The sequence below is a fragment of the Lithobates pipiens genome, unplaced genomic scaffold, assembly GCF_037356315.1.
Source record: "Lithobates pipiens isolate NorthernLeopardFrog02 unplaced genomic scaffold, aLitPip1_a1.2 Scaffold_3, whole genome shotgun sequence".
NCBI lineage: Eukaryota > Metazoa > Chordata > Amphibia > Anura > Ranidae > Lithobates > Lithobates pipiens.
The window spans coordinates 43,595,500-43,614,785 of NW_027507790.1; the positions used below are offsets into that span (position 1 = coordinate 43,595,500).

Sequence of the window (19,286 nt, forward strand, 5' to 3'; positions counted from 1 at the left end):
AGTAGAGGCTGGGATCTCAGGAACAGGAAGCTGGAACACAGCAGGTCACAAGGCTGAGGAGTCGGCAGATGGCTGGCAGACTGGCAGAGGACAAGCCGAGATGCATCACCGGAAACCAGAGCTGGAAGCAGGCTGGCGGCAGGCTGGAGGCAGGGAGCAGGGTCAGACAGGCCAGGTAGACAACAGACAGGCAGGTCAGGCAGAGACAGCAGACAGGAGTGTAGTCAATCACAGGCAGGCTTTGACAACAAATGGGCAAATCAGGCATAAACAGCAGGCAGAGGTGTAATCGGGTCACAAGCAAGTTTGGAAACAGGTGTAGGTAACAGGAGACAGGGATCAGTCCGTGGGAAGCCAGAGATCAGGGCAAGGGGCAGGCAGAGGTAGTCAGAAGCAAGCCAGTTTGGTATCAGAAGTCACACACAGGAATCAGGGTTCAGGTAACGCTGTAGACCAAGCAGCAGCTTGTCACTTCTTGAAGCTCAGTTTAAATACCCTAACTGGCGCCAGTTCTACTGACAGGTGCATGCAGGTGTGCATGCGTGCGCTAACGTGCGTGCCAATGCACGATCACGCATTCGCGTTCACAGAAGCCCCAGTGGCCAATCTGGGCATTCTTGGTGGGAACCTGCGCACAGGTATGCGCCCAGGGGCAGCAACTGTAGATTGCGGACTTCTTCCCTGACACTCCCTCCCGGGGGGCGGCAACTGTAGATTGCAGACGTCCTCCCTGACACTCCCTCTCATTAGCTGCTTTGGAAAAACAGCAGTCACAAAGAGACTTGCTGGCAGGGACCAGGGTCCCACAACCCCAACATGACTTCACCATCCCCTTGTTGGTGTGAGTTTAGGGAAGGTGGGGATAATCTCTACTGCAGTGTCTGGATTTAGAGAAAAACCCGTGGTGCCTGGAAGCAGAAGAGGAGTGCTGGTGGTGCGATTTGGAAGACCCGCTCCTTCTGCAGGAACTGCATTGTGTATCAGACCTAGAAGGGCTGTGGAGAGAAGAAAGAAAGAGAAAGGCATATATTACCGCTACTGCCCTGTACCCCACTCTCTTCCCTCCCAGCATGCATAAAACGGAAACAAACAAATGTCCCACATCCATATCTGCTGCGAGGGGGGCTGGCCACTAGGAGGCAGTGAAGGATCCATTGCTACTAGGCAGACATTGCAGGTGGGAAAGCAAAGGTTACATACCAGCAAGGGAATAGACAAACCCCTAAACACTAGAAAAAGGGAACATGGCTGGTAGTCCAGAGCAAAGATTTATGGTAGAAGTGTCCTATAGGGTAGTTATGGAGGCGGGGCTAACTCACACATATGCTGCTGTGGAGCCTGTCAGGAAACTGTAATACACAATAAGTACAAATGACACAGAACAGAATGGAAAAACAGTTCTGCACAAGAAGTCACGTACTATCATACCAATACTAGTACTAGAACAATATTAATTCTGTGCTTATGGTAAAATACAGCTAAAGGTTGTAATGCAGTAGATCTTACAGTCAGCACAAAATAAAAAACATTTAGAAATATACCCTAAGAAAATCCATTTGAAGGAGCCTAGCCATAACCAATTGCGGTGCGGCTAAACCTGGTATTTATAACCAGCCCTGCCATACCACCCTGAATTTACGAAGTGCATTGCAGTGGCGATAAGTAAGTTGTTCTCTCATAAGCAAAGAATTAACATATTCTATCTATTGGTTACTCGGAGAGTTAGAGAACATCCAATATCTGGCTATGAGTTTCCTAACAAGATACAAAAGTCAAAAGACCACAATATAAACCCCTGTTTGATACAGTTCAGCATCCAACACTCCCAACAGACTTATCAGAGGATCTAGAGCATGGGTCTTCAAACTACGGCCCTCCAGTTGTTCAGGAACTACAATTCCCATCATGCCTAGTCATGTCTGTGAATGTCAGAGCTGCACAATGCCTCATGGGATGTGTAGTTTTGCAACAGCTGGAGGGCCGTAGTTTGAGGATCCCTGATCTAGAGGCACAGTAGTTTTGGCCGCTAAGGAGATTGTTTGGAGAACTTCTGTCTAAGCCCTTGTACACACGGTTGGACATTCCGACAACGGAATCCGTTGTTGAAAAATCCGATCGTTTGTAATGTGATGACGTTATTTAGTTACGACGGGACTACGTTCAGGCTAGTAGCCAATAGCTTTGGTCTAGGAATTTGATCTGAGCACATTGTCTGATCGGAATTCTCTACAAACGATTGGACAAAGTCCACTCGGATCATGTTGTCGGATTTTTTTTTATATCCAGCTCTCAAACTTTGTTGGTCGGACATTCAGACGGAAAAAGTATGATGAAGTATGAAAAAGTAGGATGAAGCCCACACACGGTTGGATTATCCAACAACGCGGTCCGATCGGACATCTTCCATCGGAATGTCCGACCGTGTGTACAAGGGCTTATATCTAGAACGTTTTGGACTATGCCATATGATGTGAATGAAGTCCCCCTATGTCGTTTGCATTTAGGGCATATAGGCGTATCTCTCTTTTGTCCATATAGTGTAATTTAGCATAGTAAAATATATTATTGAGACAGCTAATTTTACAGTATATACAGTATATACATATATACATGTAAGGACACATTTCACGGGACATGGGGTTTGGTTACTAAAGGCAAAATTCACTGTTCAGTACAAGTGCACTGCAAGTGAACTTGGAAGTATAGTCGCTGTAGATCTGAGGGGGACATGCAAGGAAAATATTTGCCTGCAAATGGTTGGATGATAGACATCAGCAGAGCTTCCCCTCATTTCAGATCTTTCCCTCAGATCTACAGCGACTGCATTTCCAAGTGCATTTCCAAGTGCACAGTGGATTTGCCTTTGGTAAATAACCCTCCCCCCCCCCCATCACTTATGCACTTATGAATTTTAATCACTTTTAATAGTCATTTATACAATACAGTTTCTTACCACTACAAAGGGGAAGACCATGCCGATGATAGCCAGGCCTATCCAGTTTATCGCCCCCACAATGACAAGTGCTGCTGCTCGAGCTTCCTGAGAAAATATTTCCACATTGATAGTCATGGTGGTTGCACCTGATAGAAGATTCAATTCAGTGAGTAACTAAAGATCAAATTCTTTCACTTAAAGACTAAATGACAGTAGATTTTCAAAAATGCAGCAGACTTTTGCATATGAGAGGATATAGGGAGTGCTTTGTTTAACTCATAAACTTGAATTGTTAAATGGTTCTTTAAGAGCCCGTTCACACAGGGGCAACGCAGGATCTGACTTCAGGTCGCCCCTAGTCGCCTCAAGTCGCGCTACATGTAAAAATCAATGTAAGTGAATGAGAGCCGTCTTAATGCACACTACTGAAGTCGCTCCGACTTCAGAAAAGTTTCCTGTACTACTTCTATCCGACTTCTAGGTGACTGGTACCCATTGATTTCAAAGGAAGTCGCCTCCAAGTCGGATCTCCATTTTATATTGAGGCGACTCTCACATAATAATCAGCTCTCGAGAGGGAACTCCATGCCAAATCTATTAAAAAATCCGGCGTGGGTTCCCCCTCTGGGAGCATACCAGGCCCTTAGGTCTGGTATGGATTTTAAGGGGAACCCCCCCTACGCTGAAAAAACATTGTGGGGGTCCCCCCCAAGGTCCATACCAGACCCTTTTCTGAGCACGAAGCCTGGCCGGTCAGGAAGGGGGTGGGGACGAGCGAGCCCCCCCCCCCCCCCGGACCATACCAGGCCATGTGCCCTCAACATGGGGGGTTGGTGCTTTGGGGAAGGGGGCGCCCTGCGGCCCTCCCACCCCAAAGCACCTTGTCCCCATGTTGTTGATGACAGGAGCCTCTTCCCGACAACCCTGGCCATTGGTTGTTGGGGTCTGCGGGTGGGGGGGCTTATCGGAATCCGGGAGCCCCCTTTAATAAGGGGGCCTCCAGATCCCGGCCCCCACCCTATGTGAATGAGTAAGGGGTACATTGTACCCCTACCCATTCACCTGGGGAAAAAGTGTCAATAAAAAACACAAAACAAGTTTTAAAAGTAATTTATTAATCAGCTCCGGGGGTCTTCTTCCGATGTCTGGGGTCTTCTGACGACTTCTCCGCTCTGTTCGGCCTCTTCTCCCGGTGTCCGGCTTCTTCTCCCGCTCTCCGGCGTCTTCTTCCGGGCTCCTCCGCTGTCTTCTTGGGGCTCTTTTACTAGTGGAGGAGCCCGTCCTCTGTCCTTCTTCCCTCTTCTCTCTTCTTTCTTCTTCCGATGTTGACACGGCGCTGTCTTCCGCTGTACTGGCTTGTGCGACGTGCGCGGCGACTTATATAGGTATAGGGCGTGGTCACCGGGTGATGTCACGCGGTGACCCTGCCTCTTTATGACGTCACAGTCCCAGCATGCCCGGGACATGACATCATAAAGGGGCGGGGTCACCGCGTAACATCACCTGGTGACCACGCCCTATACCTATATAAGTCGCTGCGCACGTCGCACAAGCCAGTACAGTGGAAGACAGCGCCGTGTCAACATCGGAAGAAGAAAGAAGAGAGAAGAGGGATGAAAGAAGAAAGAACAGAGGAGACCGGGCTCCTCCACTAGTAAAAGAGCTCCAAGAAGTCATCGGAGGAGCCCAGGAGAAGACGCCGGAGAGCGGGAGAAGAGGCCTCACAAGGGAAAAGAGGCTGAACAGAGTGGAGAAGTCGTCAGAAGATCCCGACGTCAGAAGAAGACCCCCAGAGCTGATTAATAAATTACTTTTAAAACATGTTTTGTGTTTTTTTTATTGACACTTTTTCCCCAGGTGAATGGGTAGGGGTACAACGTACCCCTTACTCATTCACATAGGGTGGGGGGCCGGGATCTGGGGGCCCACGCCCGCAGACCCCAACAACCAACGACCAGGATTTTCGGGAAGAGGCTCTTGTCCTCATCAACATGGGGACAAGGTGCTTTGGGGTGGGGGGCCACAGGGCGCCCCCCTTCCCCAAAGCACCAACCCCCCCATGTTGAGGGCACGTGGCCTGGTACAGTCCAGGAGGGGGGGGGGGGGGCGCTCGCTCGTCCCCACCCCCTTCCTGACCAGTCAGGCTTCGTGCTCGGACAAGGGTCTGGTATGGACCTTGGGGGGGGACCCACATGCTGTTTTTTTCAGCGTGGGGGGTCCCCTTAAAATCCATACAAGACCTAAGGGCCTGGTATGCTCCCGGAGGGGGAACCCGTGCCGTTTTTTTTTTTTTATTTGGCGTGGATTTCCCCCTTGAGAGCTCATTCTCTGATTGGCCACGGCCAAAGTCGCCTGGTCTGGGGCGACTTAAAGTCATGTTGTGAGTCGCCCCAAGTCGTGACAAGAGATTTTGAGTACAAATAGGAACTGAAATTATCAGCACCTTAATTGATTGTTGATTGTAATTGATTGCACTATTTTTGTTATATTGTAATGCAACATGAATGCCAAAATTAACCAGCTCGAACCAGGTGCATAGACAATAGGGGTTATTTACTAAACGAAAATCTACTTTGCACTGAAAGTGCACTTTCAAGTGCAGTCACTCTAAATCTAAGGGGTAGATCTGAAATGAGTGGAAGCTCTGCTGATTTTATCATCCAATCATGTGCAAGCTAAAATGCTGTTTTTTGTTTTCCTTGCGTGTCCCCCTCGGATCTACAGCAATTTTACTTCCAAGTGCACTTTCAGTGCAAAGTGGATTTCCCTTTAGTAAATAACCCCCAGTGTACCTGAAAGCGTTTAAATGCAAAACTTTGATTTTTGAATAGCGTGTGTGTTTAAGTTGCCAATTTGAGGTCTCTTACCTGGCCCTGCGCCAAATGATAAAGTATATAAGAAGATCAGGATCACGCTGCAGTAAGGCATCCAAGTGTACATAGTCTAAAGTACAACATATAATAATAGTTATAAATAAATTAACACTGCTTAGCAATCCATGTCCTCGGGGCAATGATTGGGATAACATTTAACATGGTCAACAATCTTTTACTGATAATAATAGAATTAGAAAGGAATATAAAATTGAACAAATTCTTAATTGTTTTAGTGGATATGTGCTTTCCTATATAACCTGCCTGAGTGACCTAAAATATTTTGGCTGCACAGTAAGAGGCCTTATACACACGGTTTGGGGAACATAGGAGACTGGTAGAAAACAAGAGCCTAGATCAGGAGTCTCCAAACTTTCTAAACAAAGGGCCAGTTTACTGCCCTTCAGACTTTAGGGGGGACCAGGCTGTGGCCAGCAGGAATATAATTTTTTTGCTGGCTTCAGTGGAAGTAAACAGTGCCCCATATTTGGTATGGGGGGGGGGGGGGGTTGTATACTCCCAATAGAAAATAACGTCTAAAGGGATGCAGACCCTGCAACTTTCCTCATTAGAGCCCTGATTCTGCAGCAACTGCTTGATAATTATGAAACCACTACCATTAGAGCCCCTGTGAGAGCAATAGTTGATAAAAAATAAAAATACAGACAGTAGAGCTGCACGATTCTGTATAAAATGAGAATCACAATTTTTTTGCTTAGAATAAAGTTCACGATTCTCGGCGTAACATCTTACGCCGAGATTGTACAAAAAAATTGGGCTAACTTTACTGTATTTTTTTGTTTTTGTTTGTTAACCCCCAAAAAAGGATCCGCTCCTTTAAAGCATGTTATATGACACAGTGCATGTCCTGTGTTATTTGGCCCCCTGCAACACCTAAAATGCCTGGCTGATCCTCCCAGTTTCTGCCTTCCACTATGTAAACTGACCACAGTGTATCATGGCTGCTGAGCCCTGACACCGTGGTCAGTCTACGTGCCTCCATCATCTGCAGCCCTTCTATCTGTCTCCTCTCTGCTCCTGTGTCCTCCTCCCCCTACACACTCTGCCTGTCTGCTCGTGAAAGTGCCGCCCCTCCCCCTCTTGCTTGCATAACACTAACCTGTATACACCATAAGCACTGCCTCCTATTGCAGTGTCCCCCTCTGTGTATGATTTATAAATATAAATGCAGCAAATATCTCCTTTCACAGCCAAGATCAGTGATCACATGGCCGGCCGGATCTCTCCTCCTCTCCTCCTCTTCCCCTCACGACTGACGTCAGCAGGGGACTCTCTACCCCTCCCGCTGCATCTGTCAGAGGAGGAAAGGTGAAAGCTTGCTGGTCACGTGATCGCAATCTCGGCTGTGAAATGAGGTATTTGCAGCATTTATTTTTATAAATCACACACAGAAGGGGATACTGCAATAGGAGGCAGTGCTGATGGTGTATACAGGTTAGAGTGGCTTAACAACCACTTTAATTTATTATTTAAAAAAAAAAAAAATGCTTTTGAAAGACTGCGCAAATACAGTGTGACATAAAATGTTGCAATGATCTCTATTTTATTCTCTAGGGTTTCTGCTTAAAAAATATGCAGTATATATAATGTTTGGGGGTTCTATGTAATTTTCTAGCAAAAAATACAGATTTTAACCTGTAAGTGACAAGTGTCAAAAAAGGTTTAGTCTAAGTCTTTAAGTGGTTAAACTGACCTAATTTACAGACAGAAGTTCATTCCTTTGATCTAAAAGAACAGAGATGCATTGTTTCTAATTATCGCTGTTATAAATAAACATTTGAGATTTTTTTTAAATACATTTACAGCTCTCAGAAGAGAACAGCTCTGTATTTGTTTAACATGAATTGGGGAAATGCTGTACAGTATTAAGATCATGAGGGGGTTGAATCGCAATCATGATTTTTTAAGGATTAATCGTGCAGCTATAACAGTGTAATTTTTTTTTTTTTATAAAATAAATAATAATAAAGAAAATTAAAGAGAATACTTTAGGTTTATATACGAATGGTAATCGTACAACCCATGTGAGGTATTGTCTGTGAACATCATAGCAAGAGCAATAATTCTAGCACCAGACCTCCTCTGTAACTTTAAACTGGTAACCTGTAAAGGTTTTTAAAGCATCATCTATTGTATAGAGATTTTTAAGTACTATAAGTTGTCGCCATTGCTATGCCATTTTAGAGTGTGACATGTTAAGAATCTATTTACTCTGTGTAATATCATCTTATATATTTTACCAAACAATTGGGTGTTATATTGTGTTTTGTGCATTAATATTCATTAACCCCTTCAGCTCCGGAAATGTTTACCCCCTTCATGACCAGGCCATTTTTTGCGATACGGCACAGCGTTACTTTAACTGACAATTGCGCAGTCATGCGGCGATGTACCCAAATAAAATGTTTGTCTTTTTTCCCCCATAAATAGAGTTTTCTTTTGGTTATATTTGATCACCTCTGCGGTTTTTATTTTTTGCACTATAAACAAAAAAAGACCTACAATTTTGAAAAATAACAATATTTCTTCATCAATTTAGGCCAGGGGTAGACAACATCGGCCCTCCAGCTGTTTTGAAACTACAAGTCCCATGAGACATTACAAGACCCTGACAATCATAGGCATGACTCCTAAAGGCAGAAGCATGATGGGATTTGTAGTTTCACCACAGCTGGAGGGCCGAGGTTTCCTACCCCTGATTTAGGCCATTATGAATTCTGCTACATATTTTTGGTAAAAGAAAAACCCAGTAAGTCTATATTGATTGGTTTTCACAAAAGTTATAGTGTCTAAAAACTATGGAGTATTTTTTACTAATATCGGCGGCTATCAGAAACTTATAACAGAACTGCAATATTGCGGCGGACAAATCGGACACCTGACACTTTTTGGGGAGCATTGACACAAGTACAGTGATCAGCATCCAAAAATATGAACTGTCACTGTACTAAAGACACTGGCAGGAAAGGGGTTAACACCAGGGCGATCAAAGGGTTACATGTGTTCCTAGGGAGTGCTTACTAACTCTGGGAGAGATGCTTTGACTGGGGGAAGGGCAACATCCATGTTCCTGCTTAGCAGAAACACAGGATCAGTACATTCCCCTCTCACAGAATGGTGGTCTGCCTTGTTTTCATAGGCAGACCATCATTTTGCCTGTTTTCCAACTGATCGGCGGGTCCCAGAGCATATTGTGTCTGCTGAACCTGCTGATTGGCTCTTGCTGCGTCCAATCACAACGGGAGTGAGTCACTGGTGGCACACGTGTGCCTCAGACCTAGAAGTGCCAGATCATGCACTAGGCAGCATATATGCGTGGGGCAATGTATTTTGCAAATATTGTGTGACTTAAAAAATGTTGTGTGGGGGTAATTTTCTAGCATGAAAAAAAAAGCTGATTTTTACATGTATGTGATAAGTGTCAGAATTGGCTTGGGCAGCTGGTCGTTAAACAGTCAACTCAGAAAATTATTTGTGAGAATATTAAGGCCTCATTCACACAGGTGCACTACAGTGTACCCCGTGGCAGGGTTGTTTTTCTGAAATGAAACTACATTCACTAACAGTTAGGCCGGGTTCACACCACAGCGATGCGGGAACGCCGTGAATCCGCGGTGTTTTCCCGCATCGCACACCTCCCGCCGGCAGTTCACACGGCCCTATGCGGACGGCTGGGAGTGTCAATGATATGTTAATGACACCCCCAGATCCGTCCGCATATCGTAGTGCGATCTGCCGACTCGCACAGGAACCCCCATGCGATCCGATTCTGTTGCGGACCAAAAAAAGGGCCCCGTGCGAGTTTGCTGCGGGAGCGATGCGAATTCAGCCATACTATCTGTATGGCTGAACTCGCATCGCTACGGAGATCGGATGTGATTTGCACTGCAGTGCGGGTGCGAATCACATCTGGATCTCCCCCCGCAGCAGTGTGAACCCAGCCTTAATGTGGTTTTCGTTCGGCAAAGTCCATTCACTTCAAAACTGAATGTACTTTGGAATGACATTAGTCACTGAATGTACAGGTGAGAATTTACATTGAATATTTGTATGAACATTTGTTTCAAAATCTATTGGTGTATGGCCTTGATAGAAGGTTTCAGCTCACTGATACTAAGGGCAATGAAGACTTAAAAGTGATTTGCTTTGTATCTGCATTATAGTCCATATTATGTAGCAAATAGGCTTATCCAAATATAGTTTAGGTAAACCACATAAAAAAAATAAAAAATATTATTTTCTATTGGATTTTTTCCCACTACAATGGTGCATTACAAAACATGTATTTTTTATTTTTTTTTAAACAGTAATGATAGTCCTGCATGTTTAATGTCTGATATGTTTTCCTCTGTGTCTCTTGAATGGGAGACTGCAAATTGTACAACAAAGCGCGCTGCACCATTTTTATCTCTTTCCTTGCCACTTTTTCACAGTGTGCATTAACACCCCTCCTTTCATCTCTCAAATCCTTATCTGGCAAGTCTAACCACTGTTCATTTAAGCCTAATAAGTGGTGCAGAAATCAAAACTGTCAGTTATCAAATTATATTCGTATAGCAATAAGCATATTTACCTGCAGCGAGATTGTCAGAGTTAGAAGCCCCAATGCTAAGACCATTGATATATAGCCAGCCAGCAGGAGAACTCTTCTGCCAAAGCGATCAACCACCAGACTCTATACCAGAAGAATAAGTGTCCATTGAATGTAAATGCTTTAAAAGTTATGCTTAACATCCTGTTGTTAAATGTTCTACAGTATATCTGCATTGGTAGAAATAAATATAATTTAGTATGTGTGTGTGTGTGTGTTTGTGAGGACAGCCTCAGTATATACTGTATGCTTCTTCTGCATTCTCAGAATTTAAAATGTATGAGTAGAATCGTTCCTCATTGTTTTCATATGTATAAGTGCCAGTTGTGCTGTACCGGTTTTCTTGAACTGTTTAAAATACTGGATGCAGTTCCTGATGTTCTATATTTTTATACATAACATACACTATACACCTCGTTAGCTGTACTACCAGGAGGAGTGAGGGTAATTATGTTTTGTTTGAACCCCGGAATGGGAACAATTTGATGGCACACAATATAAAGGATCCCTGCTTCTCAGAGTTAATGATCCAAGGCTATTGAAAAAGCCGTTATATAAATTTGATATGGCAGCCTATCTATACTGTTTTATATATATATATATATATATATATATATATATATATATTACATGTAGCGCCCTGCTCCTGATGAGCTTTTTTTCTTAAATGTAATTATCTGAAGCTGTAGTTTGGCTCAGACTAATTTCTCTAAAGTTCTGGTTTCTGTACTATATATATATATATTATAGCTTATTGCTATGTGCCTTCCTACTTGGACTGAACTTCGTAGTTAGTAAACAAAGGTTTTTGCAGCCTGTTCCTCCATCAGTGTCTCAGCCCTTGACTCTTAAATATAGACCTGACCTGAGCATCTGTAGGAAAATAATCTATTAAGATTTATTTGTAGGCTTAATAGAGCATAGAAGCCTAGCCGGAAGAGTGTCCCTGCCCACGTGCATGAGCATTAGTTTGGGTCCTACAGTATGTGCATATATATCCATCACTAACATTGGCACCAAATGGACTTTTTAAAGCCAACAATCTTTTAGCTAGAACTCTGTGACCTGCAATCTGTGATACTGAATATATGCCTGACCTTCTGACCTGGCCTCCATTTAACCAGCCCTTGAATTTTTCTTGTCTGTCGATATTTACTGATCATCCTTGTTACCTTTGTTGGATTCCTAACCAAGATTCTGATTGTTGACTCATACTTCACTGCCTGCCTGTTGCTAATCTCTGCCTGTTACTGGCTTTGATTTTGCATACGATTTGGTATTTCACTGCTAATCTGTTACTGACCATGGCCTGTGACCAGACTGTATCTGTGATCTGTACATTCTCAGTGTATAGTCAGGTGTGCTCCTCACTTGTGCCCGTCATCTTGGGTTGTGCATACAGGTCTGTGACCTTTAATGCCATGTACACACGACTGGACTTTGCGGCAGAATAGGTCCGATGGAATCATTCCATCAGATAGTCCGATCGTGTGTGGGATAGTCCGATAGTTTTTCTTTGAAAAATTCAGATGGACCTAGAAATAGAACATGTTTCAAATCTGTCTGACGGACTCAATTCATATCAGGAAAACCATTCGTCTTACTTAGTTCCGTCTTACGTCATCACGTTCAAAACGAACAGACTTTAGTCCGTTCATGTGTGGGCAAGTCCTTTCGTTTGGAAGTACTTCGCAACTCCGCCGAAAGTCCATCGGGAAGACCGTCGGACCTTTTCTGCAGGAAAGTGCGGTTGTGTGTATGCTGCATTGGAAGTCAGTAAAACATACAATATGTATTTCTACAAATTACTGTGTGAAAAATGTAAAAGTCCACAAAGGATCAGGGAATCCTAAATCAGTGCTGGTCAGCTTTAGCCCTGATGATCCACCTCCAGTATACAGTAGGTTTTCCTTGCAACCATGCAGGGATATACAGTAGGTGTAGAATTGCACAGAAAAAATTAAAGTGCCACTGACAGCTTGTTATTGAAGTTCTACAATGTCGTTCTTATCATAATGAGGTTAATCTGTTAAAAGCCAATAGATTTTGTGAAGATTCACTTCAATTATCAAGTATGTAAAAAGAAAATGGCAGTTTACTTATTTTACCTGCACATGATTGAATATTCAAAGGGAACAGAAATTTGCATTATAACTGATTGGATAATTGAAGTAAAAATTATTCTCTTTTAGTATTAGGTGAACATTCTCAAATTCATTGGTTATTCAGCCACAATGAGTCCATGCTAAACTGACCGGGATTTGATTCATCTATGGCCAGCTGGAGTTTAAGATTAAGAACAAATGCAGTTTATCACCCATTTCAATTCACTTTTTTATTTGTCATATAATTTCATTTTTACATTTAAGGGGTCCCCAAACCAAAGGGCTAAATCCGGCACTGTCCAGTCCAGTGCTGGTTGCTGGAAGAACCTGCACTTGATTTCCCTATCAGGCTCTACCTTGTTGGTTTTTGGTGAAACATCAAATTTCTTCATTGAAATGCAGTAAAATGCAGTAAAAAGGGAGCTGATATCACTTACACACATAATCACTGATGTAGACTCACATATTCCTACACCAACTGTCAGGTAGGGAATCTGCACATCATGAAAGCCAGCAGCTTTGAACACTTCAACAGCATAGAAATAAATCTAAAAAAAAACCCAGACATAATTATATACTGTTATGTCTCATGTATGAATTGTACTTTATATATTTAACAAGTTATCTCTCACAGACCACTGTACAGTATATTTATTCAAAATGGTTGCTGACATATCCCATTAACCGGAATATAGAGGTTCACCAGACTCTGACCAAGTGAGATGATTAGTGAATTTGCACATCATTTGTTCCCCATCAGCCAAATGACCCAAGGTACCCTCACATATTTCAGAGAAATCAGTTTATAATCCAATTGTTTAGGTATTACAATTGTTTCTGATAAAGACTGTAGGCAGGACCAGCATCCAATAACTTTTTTTTAAAACTTTTTTTAAAGAAAAATCTAACTTGTTCAATATTTTGTATTGTTTTCAATGCAGCTGTACTAACTTGAGATTCAGATTAAATTGATAGATGGCCAAACAGCAAACCCATAAATTGCATCATAGAAAGAAAATATTCTTAAATAATGATCAAAAATTCAGATTTAATCCAAATAAAAAAATCAGTGCACATTTAATGCATGTGTAATTAATTTAAGCCCAGGTTCACACTGAGCTGTTGGAATGAAGCTGCACGAGTTTCAATTTCACTCCCACATGTCAGCCCTGATTTTGGCTGCAATTTCAGAGACATCGGTGCAGGCTTCTGCACAGATGTCAATGGAAATCGCAAAAAGTAGTACAGAAACTACTTTTTGATATCGGTGCAGCTCTGCAAGTGCCGCACCGCACTGATTAGGACGGTGCCTTTGCCAGTAATTGCCATGGATTTGACATGCGATTTGACATGTCACATCACTTGTCAAATCACACCAGGGCTAAGGTTGGGTTCCCACTAGTGTCCCACATCCAATTCACAATAGCAGGAGATTGTGACCGGCACTCTATGGAATTGGTTCACATATCTCCGCAGTGGCTCTGGTGCAATTTGCACAGGAATGCTGTGCATCATTTGGTCCGTTTCAAGTCTGAATTCAGCCAAAAATTCAGGCTGAAATCGGACCTGAAACGGTGAACGAGGACACACTGGACTCCTGCTGTGAGGCGTTGCATGCTCATATGTGAACCCAGACTAACAGATGTTAGATTCTGTTACCATTATTAAAATAGCAGTTACTCTTTCACCTATTTTAGTATATATAAAATATTAGTATGTATATTTTGCCATCCAATTACACTATATATATCTGAGTATGCTATCTAGTGGTTGTTATAATATACAGTTAGGTCCATATATATTTGGACACAGGCACAATTTTCATACTTTTGGCTCTGTATGCCACCAGAATAAAATTACAACAAAACAATCCAAATGAATTTGAAGTGCAGACTTCCATCTTTAATTCAAGTGGTTTAACATAAATATCATATACAAATTTCTAGGAACTGCAACCATTTTTAGACAGAGTCCCCCCATTTTCAAGGGCTCAAATGCAATTGGACATATGAATATATTCATAAATAAAATGTTAATTTTTAATATTTTGTTGCAAATCCTTTACTGCCAATGACCCCCTGAAGTCTGGAACCCATGGACATTACCAAAGACTGGTTTTCCTCCTTTCTGGTGCTTTGCCAGACTCTAACTGCAGTTGTCTTCAGTTGTTCTTTGTTTGTGGGTCTTTCTGCCTTTAGTTTTGCCTTCAGCAAGTGAAATGCATACTCAATTTGGTTGAGATTAGGTGATTGACTTGGCCATTGCAGAATATTCCACTTCTTTGCCATCAAAAGTTTTTGCAGTGTTTTGGATCATTGTCCATCTGTACTGTGAAGCTTTGTCCAATCAACTTTGCTGCATTTGGCTGAATGTGGGCTAACAGTATATCTCTAAACACTGCAGAATTCATCTGGCTGCCTCTGCTTCTATCACATCATCAATAAACATCAATGACCCAGTGCCACTGTAAGCCATGCATTCGCATACCATCACACTGCCACACACCATGTTTTGAAGACAATGTTGTGTGCTTTGGACCAAGAGCTGTTCCAAGCCTTCTCCACTCTTTTTTCTTCCCGTGTGTCAGGGACATGGAATGCACAGATGTGCATTAGCAGGTGCCCGTCTTGGCGGGCATAGGCTAAAGGCTAAATCAGTGCCCTGATTATATGTGTAGATGTCCCCCTGTGTGCAGATGCCGCTGATCAGCTCTCCTCACCACACACTCTGTCAGTGTGAGGCGAGGCGTGCCGAATACCGGCTCCTCAAAGTTTACATGTGACCGGCTGTGATTGGACACAGCCGATCACTAGGTTAAAGAGCCACAGACAGAAATCGGCATTGCGCCGTGTCCCAGCAACACAGAGCGGGCATTCTGGGATGCCATCATATGACGGCATCCCAGAATGAGAGCCACACTGCCCTGCCATCATTTGTTGGTGGGCGGGTGGAAACTAGTCAAGGGGAACCCCAGACCTGGGCCCACTAGCTGTTGGAGGATAATAATGTACAGGTCCATGCCATGTCTTCTTTCTTCAATGCAATGGCACAATTATATGATGACCCACAGCGAACTGTCACAGCAGAGGCTGCTCTCCATGTGCTCCAGCAAGGCCGTAGAGTGGCTGAGGACTATGTCACAGACTTTAGACACTAGAGTGCAGACACACAGTTGAACGATGTGGCTCTGCGACATTGATTCTGTCTTGGTCTCTCCAAAGGTCTCAAGGATGAACTGGCCCGGGTTGGAGTACCCAACACCTTTTGGAAGACCTTATCACTCTGGCCATCCAGATCAACCATTGACTCTGTGAATGCAGGACAGAAAGATCATCCCAGCAAGGCCGTCCTGCGTGGATGATGCCCAGAGGCCCAGTTTCTGCTTACTTGCCACCTGCCAACCCTGCTCCAACCAGCTCAAGTCCAACCAACACCGCACCCAGTGGTCCTGAACCTATGCATATCGGGCTAATGCGTCCTGCTTTATCCCCTGTCTCTATTGTGGAGAAGCTGGCCATTACATACGGTCCTGTCCTGCAAAACGGTGTAAGCGTCCAGTTATACCTTCTGCTCATCTGCCATCTCTGTTTACCCAAGCAACTCATTTGACTCTCACTTTCCTTGCAGCTTCTGAGAGGAACGGTTTCAGTCAACGCCATCATTGACTCTGGTGCCTGTAGTTGCTTTATTGACTTGACTTTCGCTGCCCAGGAACTTATGCCTCTGCAACTAAAGTCACAAGGACTGTTTGTATTCTTGGCTGATGGCTCCTATATCAAATCAGGACTATTGACTCAGTAGACACCTCCAATTCCTGTAATAACTCCTAACAAGCATAAGGAATTAATAAGCCTTGATGGCATATCCTCTCCACTGTTTCCCATCATCTTGGGCCTGCCCTGGCTCCAAGCCCATAACCCCCAGATCAATTGGGGCACCGGAGAAGTCAAGTTTCAATCTCTTTATTGCCAAGAACACCATTTCCCCAACTCTCCTAATAACCTGCCCCCACACTATTATGTATGGACTCTGATCAAGAAACAAGTCAGCCAGTTCCTGAGGTTTATGCGGAGTAACAGGATGTGTTCAGCAAATGGGGGGCTGATACCCTTCCCTCTCATTAGTCATATAACTATTCAATTGAGCTGCTTCCTGGGGCTGAGATTCCCTTTGTACATCTCAGGAAAGGGTTCATCCATCCATCTACCTCTCCAGCAGGGGCAGGAATATTCTTTGTTACAAAGAAGGACCACTCACTGCGATCATGTGTCGACTATCGGGAATTAAATAAAATCACGGTTAAAAACCAATATCCCCTTCCTCTCATGCCCAAACTATTCCATTAGGTTAGATTAGGAGCTGCAACCATCTTTACTAAGCTGGATTTACGAGGAGCCTACAACTTGGTCCGCATCCACAAAGGGGATGAGTGGAAAACAGCTTTTCGCACTGTTGGCCAAACCTGGTCATGTCCTTTGGTCTCTACTAGGGATGAGCCGAACACCCCCCGGTTCTGTTCGCACCAGAACTTCCCCAAATTCGTACGAACGTTAGAACCCCATTGAAGTCTATGGGACTCGAACGTTCGAAATTAAAAGTGCTAATTTTAATGGCTAATATGCAAGATACTGTCCTAAAAAGGGTTTGGGGACCTGGGTCAATGCCTAAAATATTTTTAAAAATGGCCGTTTTGGCGGGAGCACTGATTTTAATGACGATTAAAGTGAAAAAATAAGTGAAATATTCCTTTAAATATCGTGCCTGGGGGGTGTCTGTAGTATGCCTGTGAAGTGCCACGTGTTTCCCATGTTTAGAACAGTCCCTGCACAAAATGACATTAAACGGAAATAACATCATTTAAAACTGCTTGCGGTTTTAATGTTATATCTGGTTCCTGCAATATGGTTGAAAATCACTGAGAAAAATGGCATGGGTAGCCCTCCCTGCCCATTACCAGCCCCTTTGGGTCTTGTACGCATATTAAGGGGAACCCAGTACCCATATTAAAAAAAGGAAATGCGTGTGGCCCCAGGCCCTATATACTCAGAACAGCAGTATACAGGCGGTGCAAACAAGACAGGGACTGTGTAGGTTTGTTGTGTTAAGTTGAATCTGTTTGTAATTTTCAACTGGTACATTTTTAAAGTGTAGCTCCAGTCAAAAAATCTATTTTTAAGCTTTTTGGAAAACATAGGGAAGGGTTATCACCCCTGTATAATTTGTTTTGCCGTCCGTCTTTTTTCATCTCACTTGCTGTTGTCTGCTTCCGTTTGCAAGTAGGAGATGTTTGTAAGTTGGATGTTTGAAAGTAGGGGTCTGCCCTATATGCTGTGCAGAAATGGCGGAACAAGGTGTTTGTTTTGCCACAACATTGTAATCCCTCAAAGTGACTCTTGGTGGGCGCTGGAGCTCCCTGCTGTGAACGATTATATCAAGAATTGTAATTACATGCCATTGTTGAACAGTGGTAGAAAAATTGACCTTTGGTGGTTGTGGTGCTGGTGCCACAACACTATAAGTCCTCACAGTTACTCTGGGTGGGCACAGGAACGGGCCTTCCTCTGAAATATTATATCAAGAATTGTAATTACATGCCCCTGTTAAACAGGGGCTGAAAAATTGGGCTGCTGGCACTGGTGCTGGTGCCATGACACTGCAACCTCTCCCATATACTCTAGTTATAGTGCAGGAATGAGCCCTGCTGCAAAGCATTGCATCAAAAATTGTAATTAAATGCCCCTATTAAACAGGGGCAGAAAAATTGGGCTGGTGGCATCACCCAGAACCAAAAATGTTCTTCCAACATATCAGCGGAGGAGAAAGAAGATAGACAATCAACATAACAGGACAGTCACTCAGCATCCGCATAGGCAGTCTTGAAGGGATGTCATATTTCAAAAAAAATTATTCGGTTACATCAGCTTCAGGTGCTTGGTAGCTGTGGGTGATCCAAGACTGATTTATCTTGATGAAGGTCAGTTGATCAACTGAGTCGGTGGACAGGCGCACCCTGTGATCGGTAACAAAGCCACCAGCAGCACTGAAGGTGCGTTCCGAAAGAACGCTGGATGCAGGACAGGCCAGTAGCTCAATTGCATACTGTGCAAGCTCTGGCCAGTGATCCATCCTCAAGACCCAGTAAGCCAGAGGATTTTTGGTGGGAAAGGTGTCCAAGTCTGACCTTGCCCCTAGGTATTCCTGCACCATGTAAATCAGACGCTGGCGATGGTTGCTGGAACCGATCATACCTTGGGGCTGCAGACTAAAAAATTGTCTGAAAGCATCGGTCAGACGGCCACCTTCTCCACCGCTCCTTCTGACCGATGCCTCAGCAACACGTTGTCCAGGACCAGGAGTTTGTAACCTCACAGTTTCTGGGAACACATTGCACAGACCTTTCTGCAAGGCCTCCCGGAGATGTCTCATCCTCTGCGACGGCAAGATAAGGTCGGCAACCTTACCCTTGTACCGTGGATCAAGGAGAGTGGCCAGCCAGTAATGGTCCCTCCCCTTGATCCGAAGAATACGAGGATCCTTCCGCAGGCTTTGCAGGATCAGGGAGGCCATGCAGTGTAGGTTAGCTGAGGCATTCGGTCCGGAGTCCTCTGGGTCACTAAGGGCAACATGATCCGCAGCTACCTCCTCCCAGCCACGTACAAGTCCACGGGTTTCTTGGGACTGTAAATCATCCCTACAAGACTGCTGCTGATGCTGAGTGCCAGCCTCCACCTCCATGCTGACACAATCATCCTCCTCCTCCT

General features: G+C 43.9%; 1 protein-coding gene across 1 annotated transcript in view; it reads right to left on the reverse strand.

The window, feature by feature from the left end:
- Positions 1 to 19,286, reverse strand: part of LOC143940333 (solute carrier family 2, facilitated glucose transporter member 11-like) — a 68,991-nt gene that overhangs the window by 7,317 nt on the left and 42,388 nt on the right. The window contains exons 8-11 of the mRNA XM_077461581.1: positions 12,963 to 13,073; positions 10,403 to 10,504; positions 5,803 to 5,878; positions 2,954 to 3,081 (exon numbers count right to left, since the gene is read on the reverse strand). Of these exons, the coding sequence (XP_077317707.1) occupies positions 2,954 to 3,081; positions 5,803 to 5,878; positions 10,403 to 10,504; positions 12,963 to 13,073 (417 nt within the window). The remainder of the gene's footprint in view (positions 1 to 2,953; positions 3,082 to 5,802; positions 5,879 to 10,402; positions 10,505 to 12,962; positions 13,074 to 19,286) is intronic.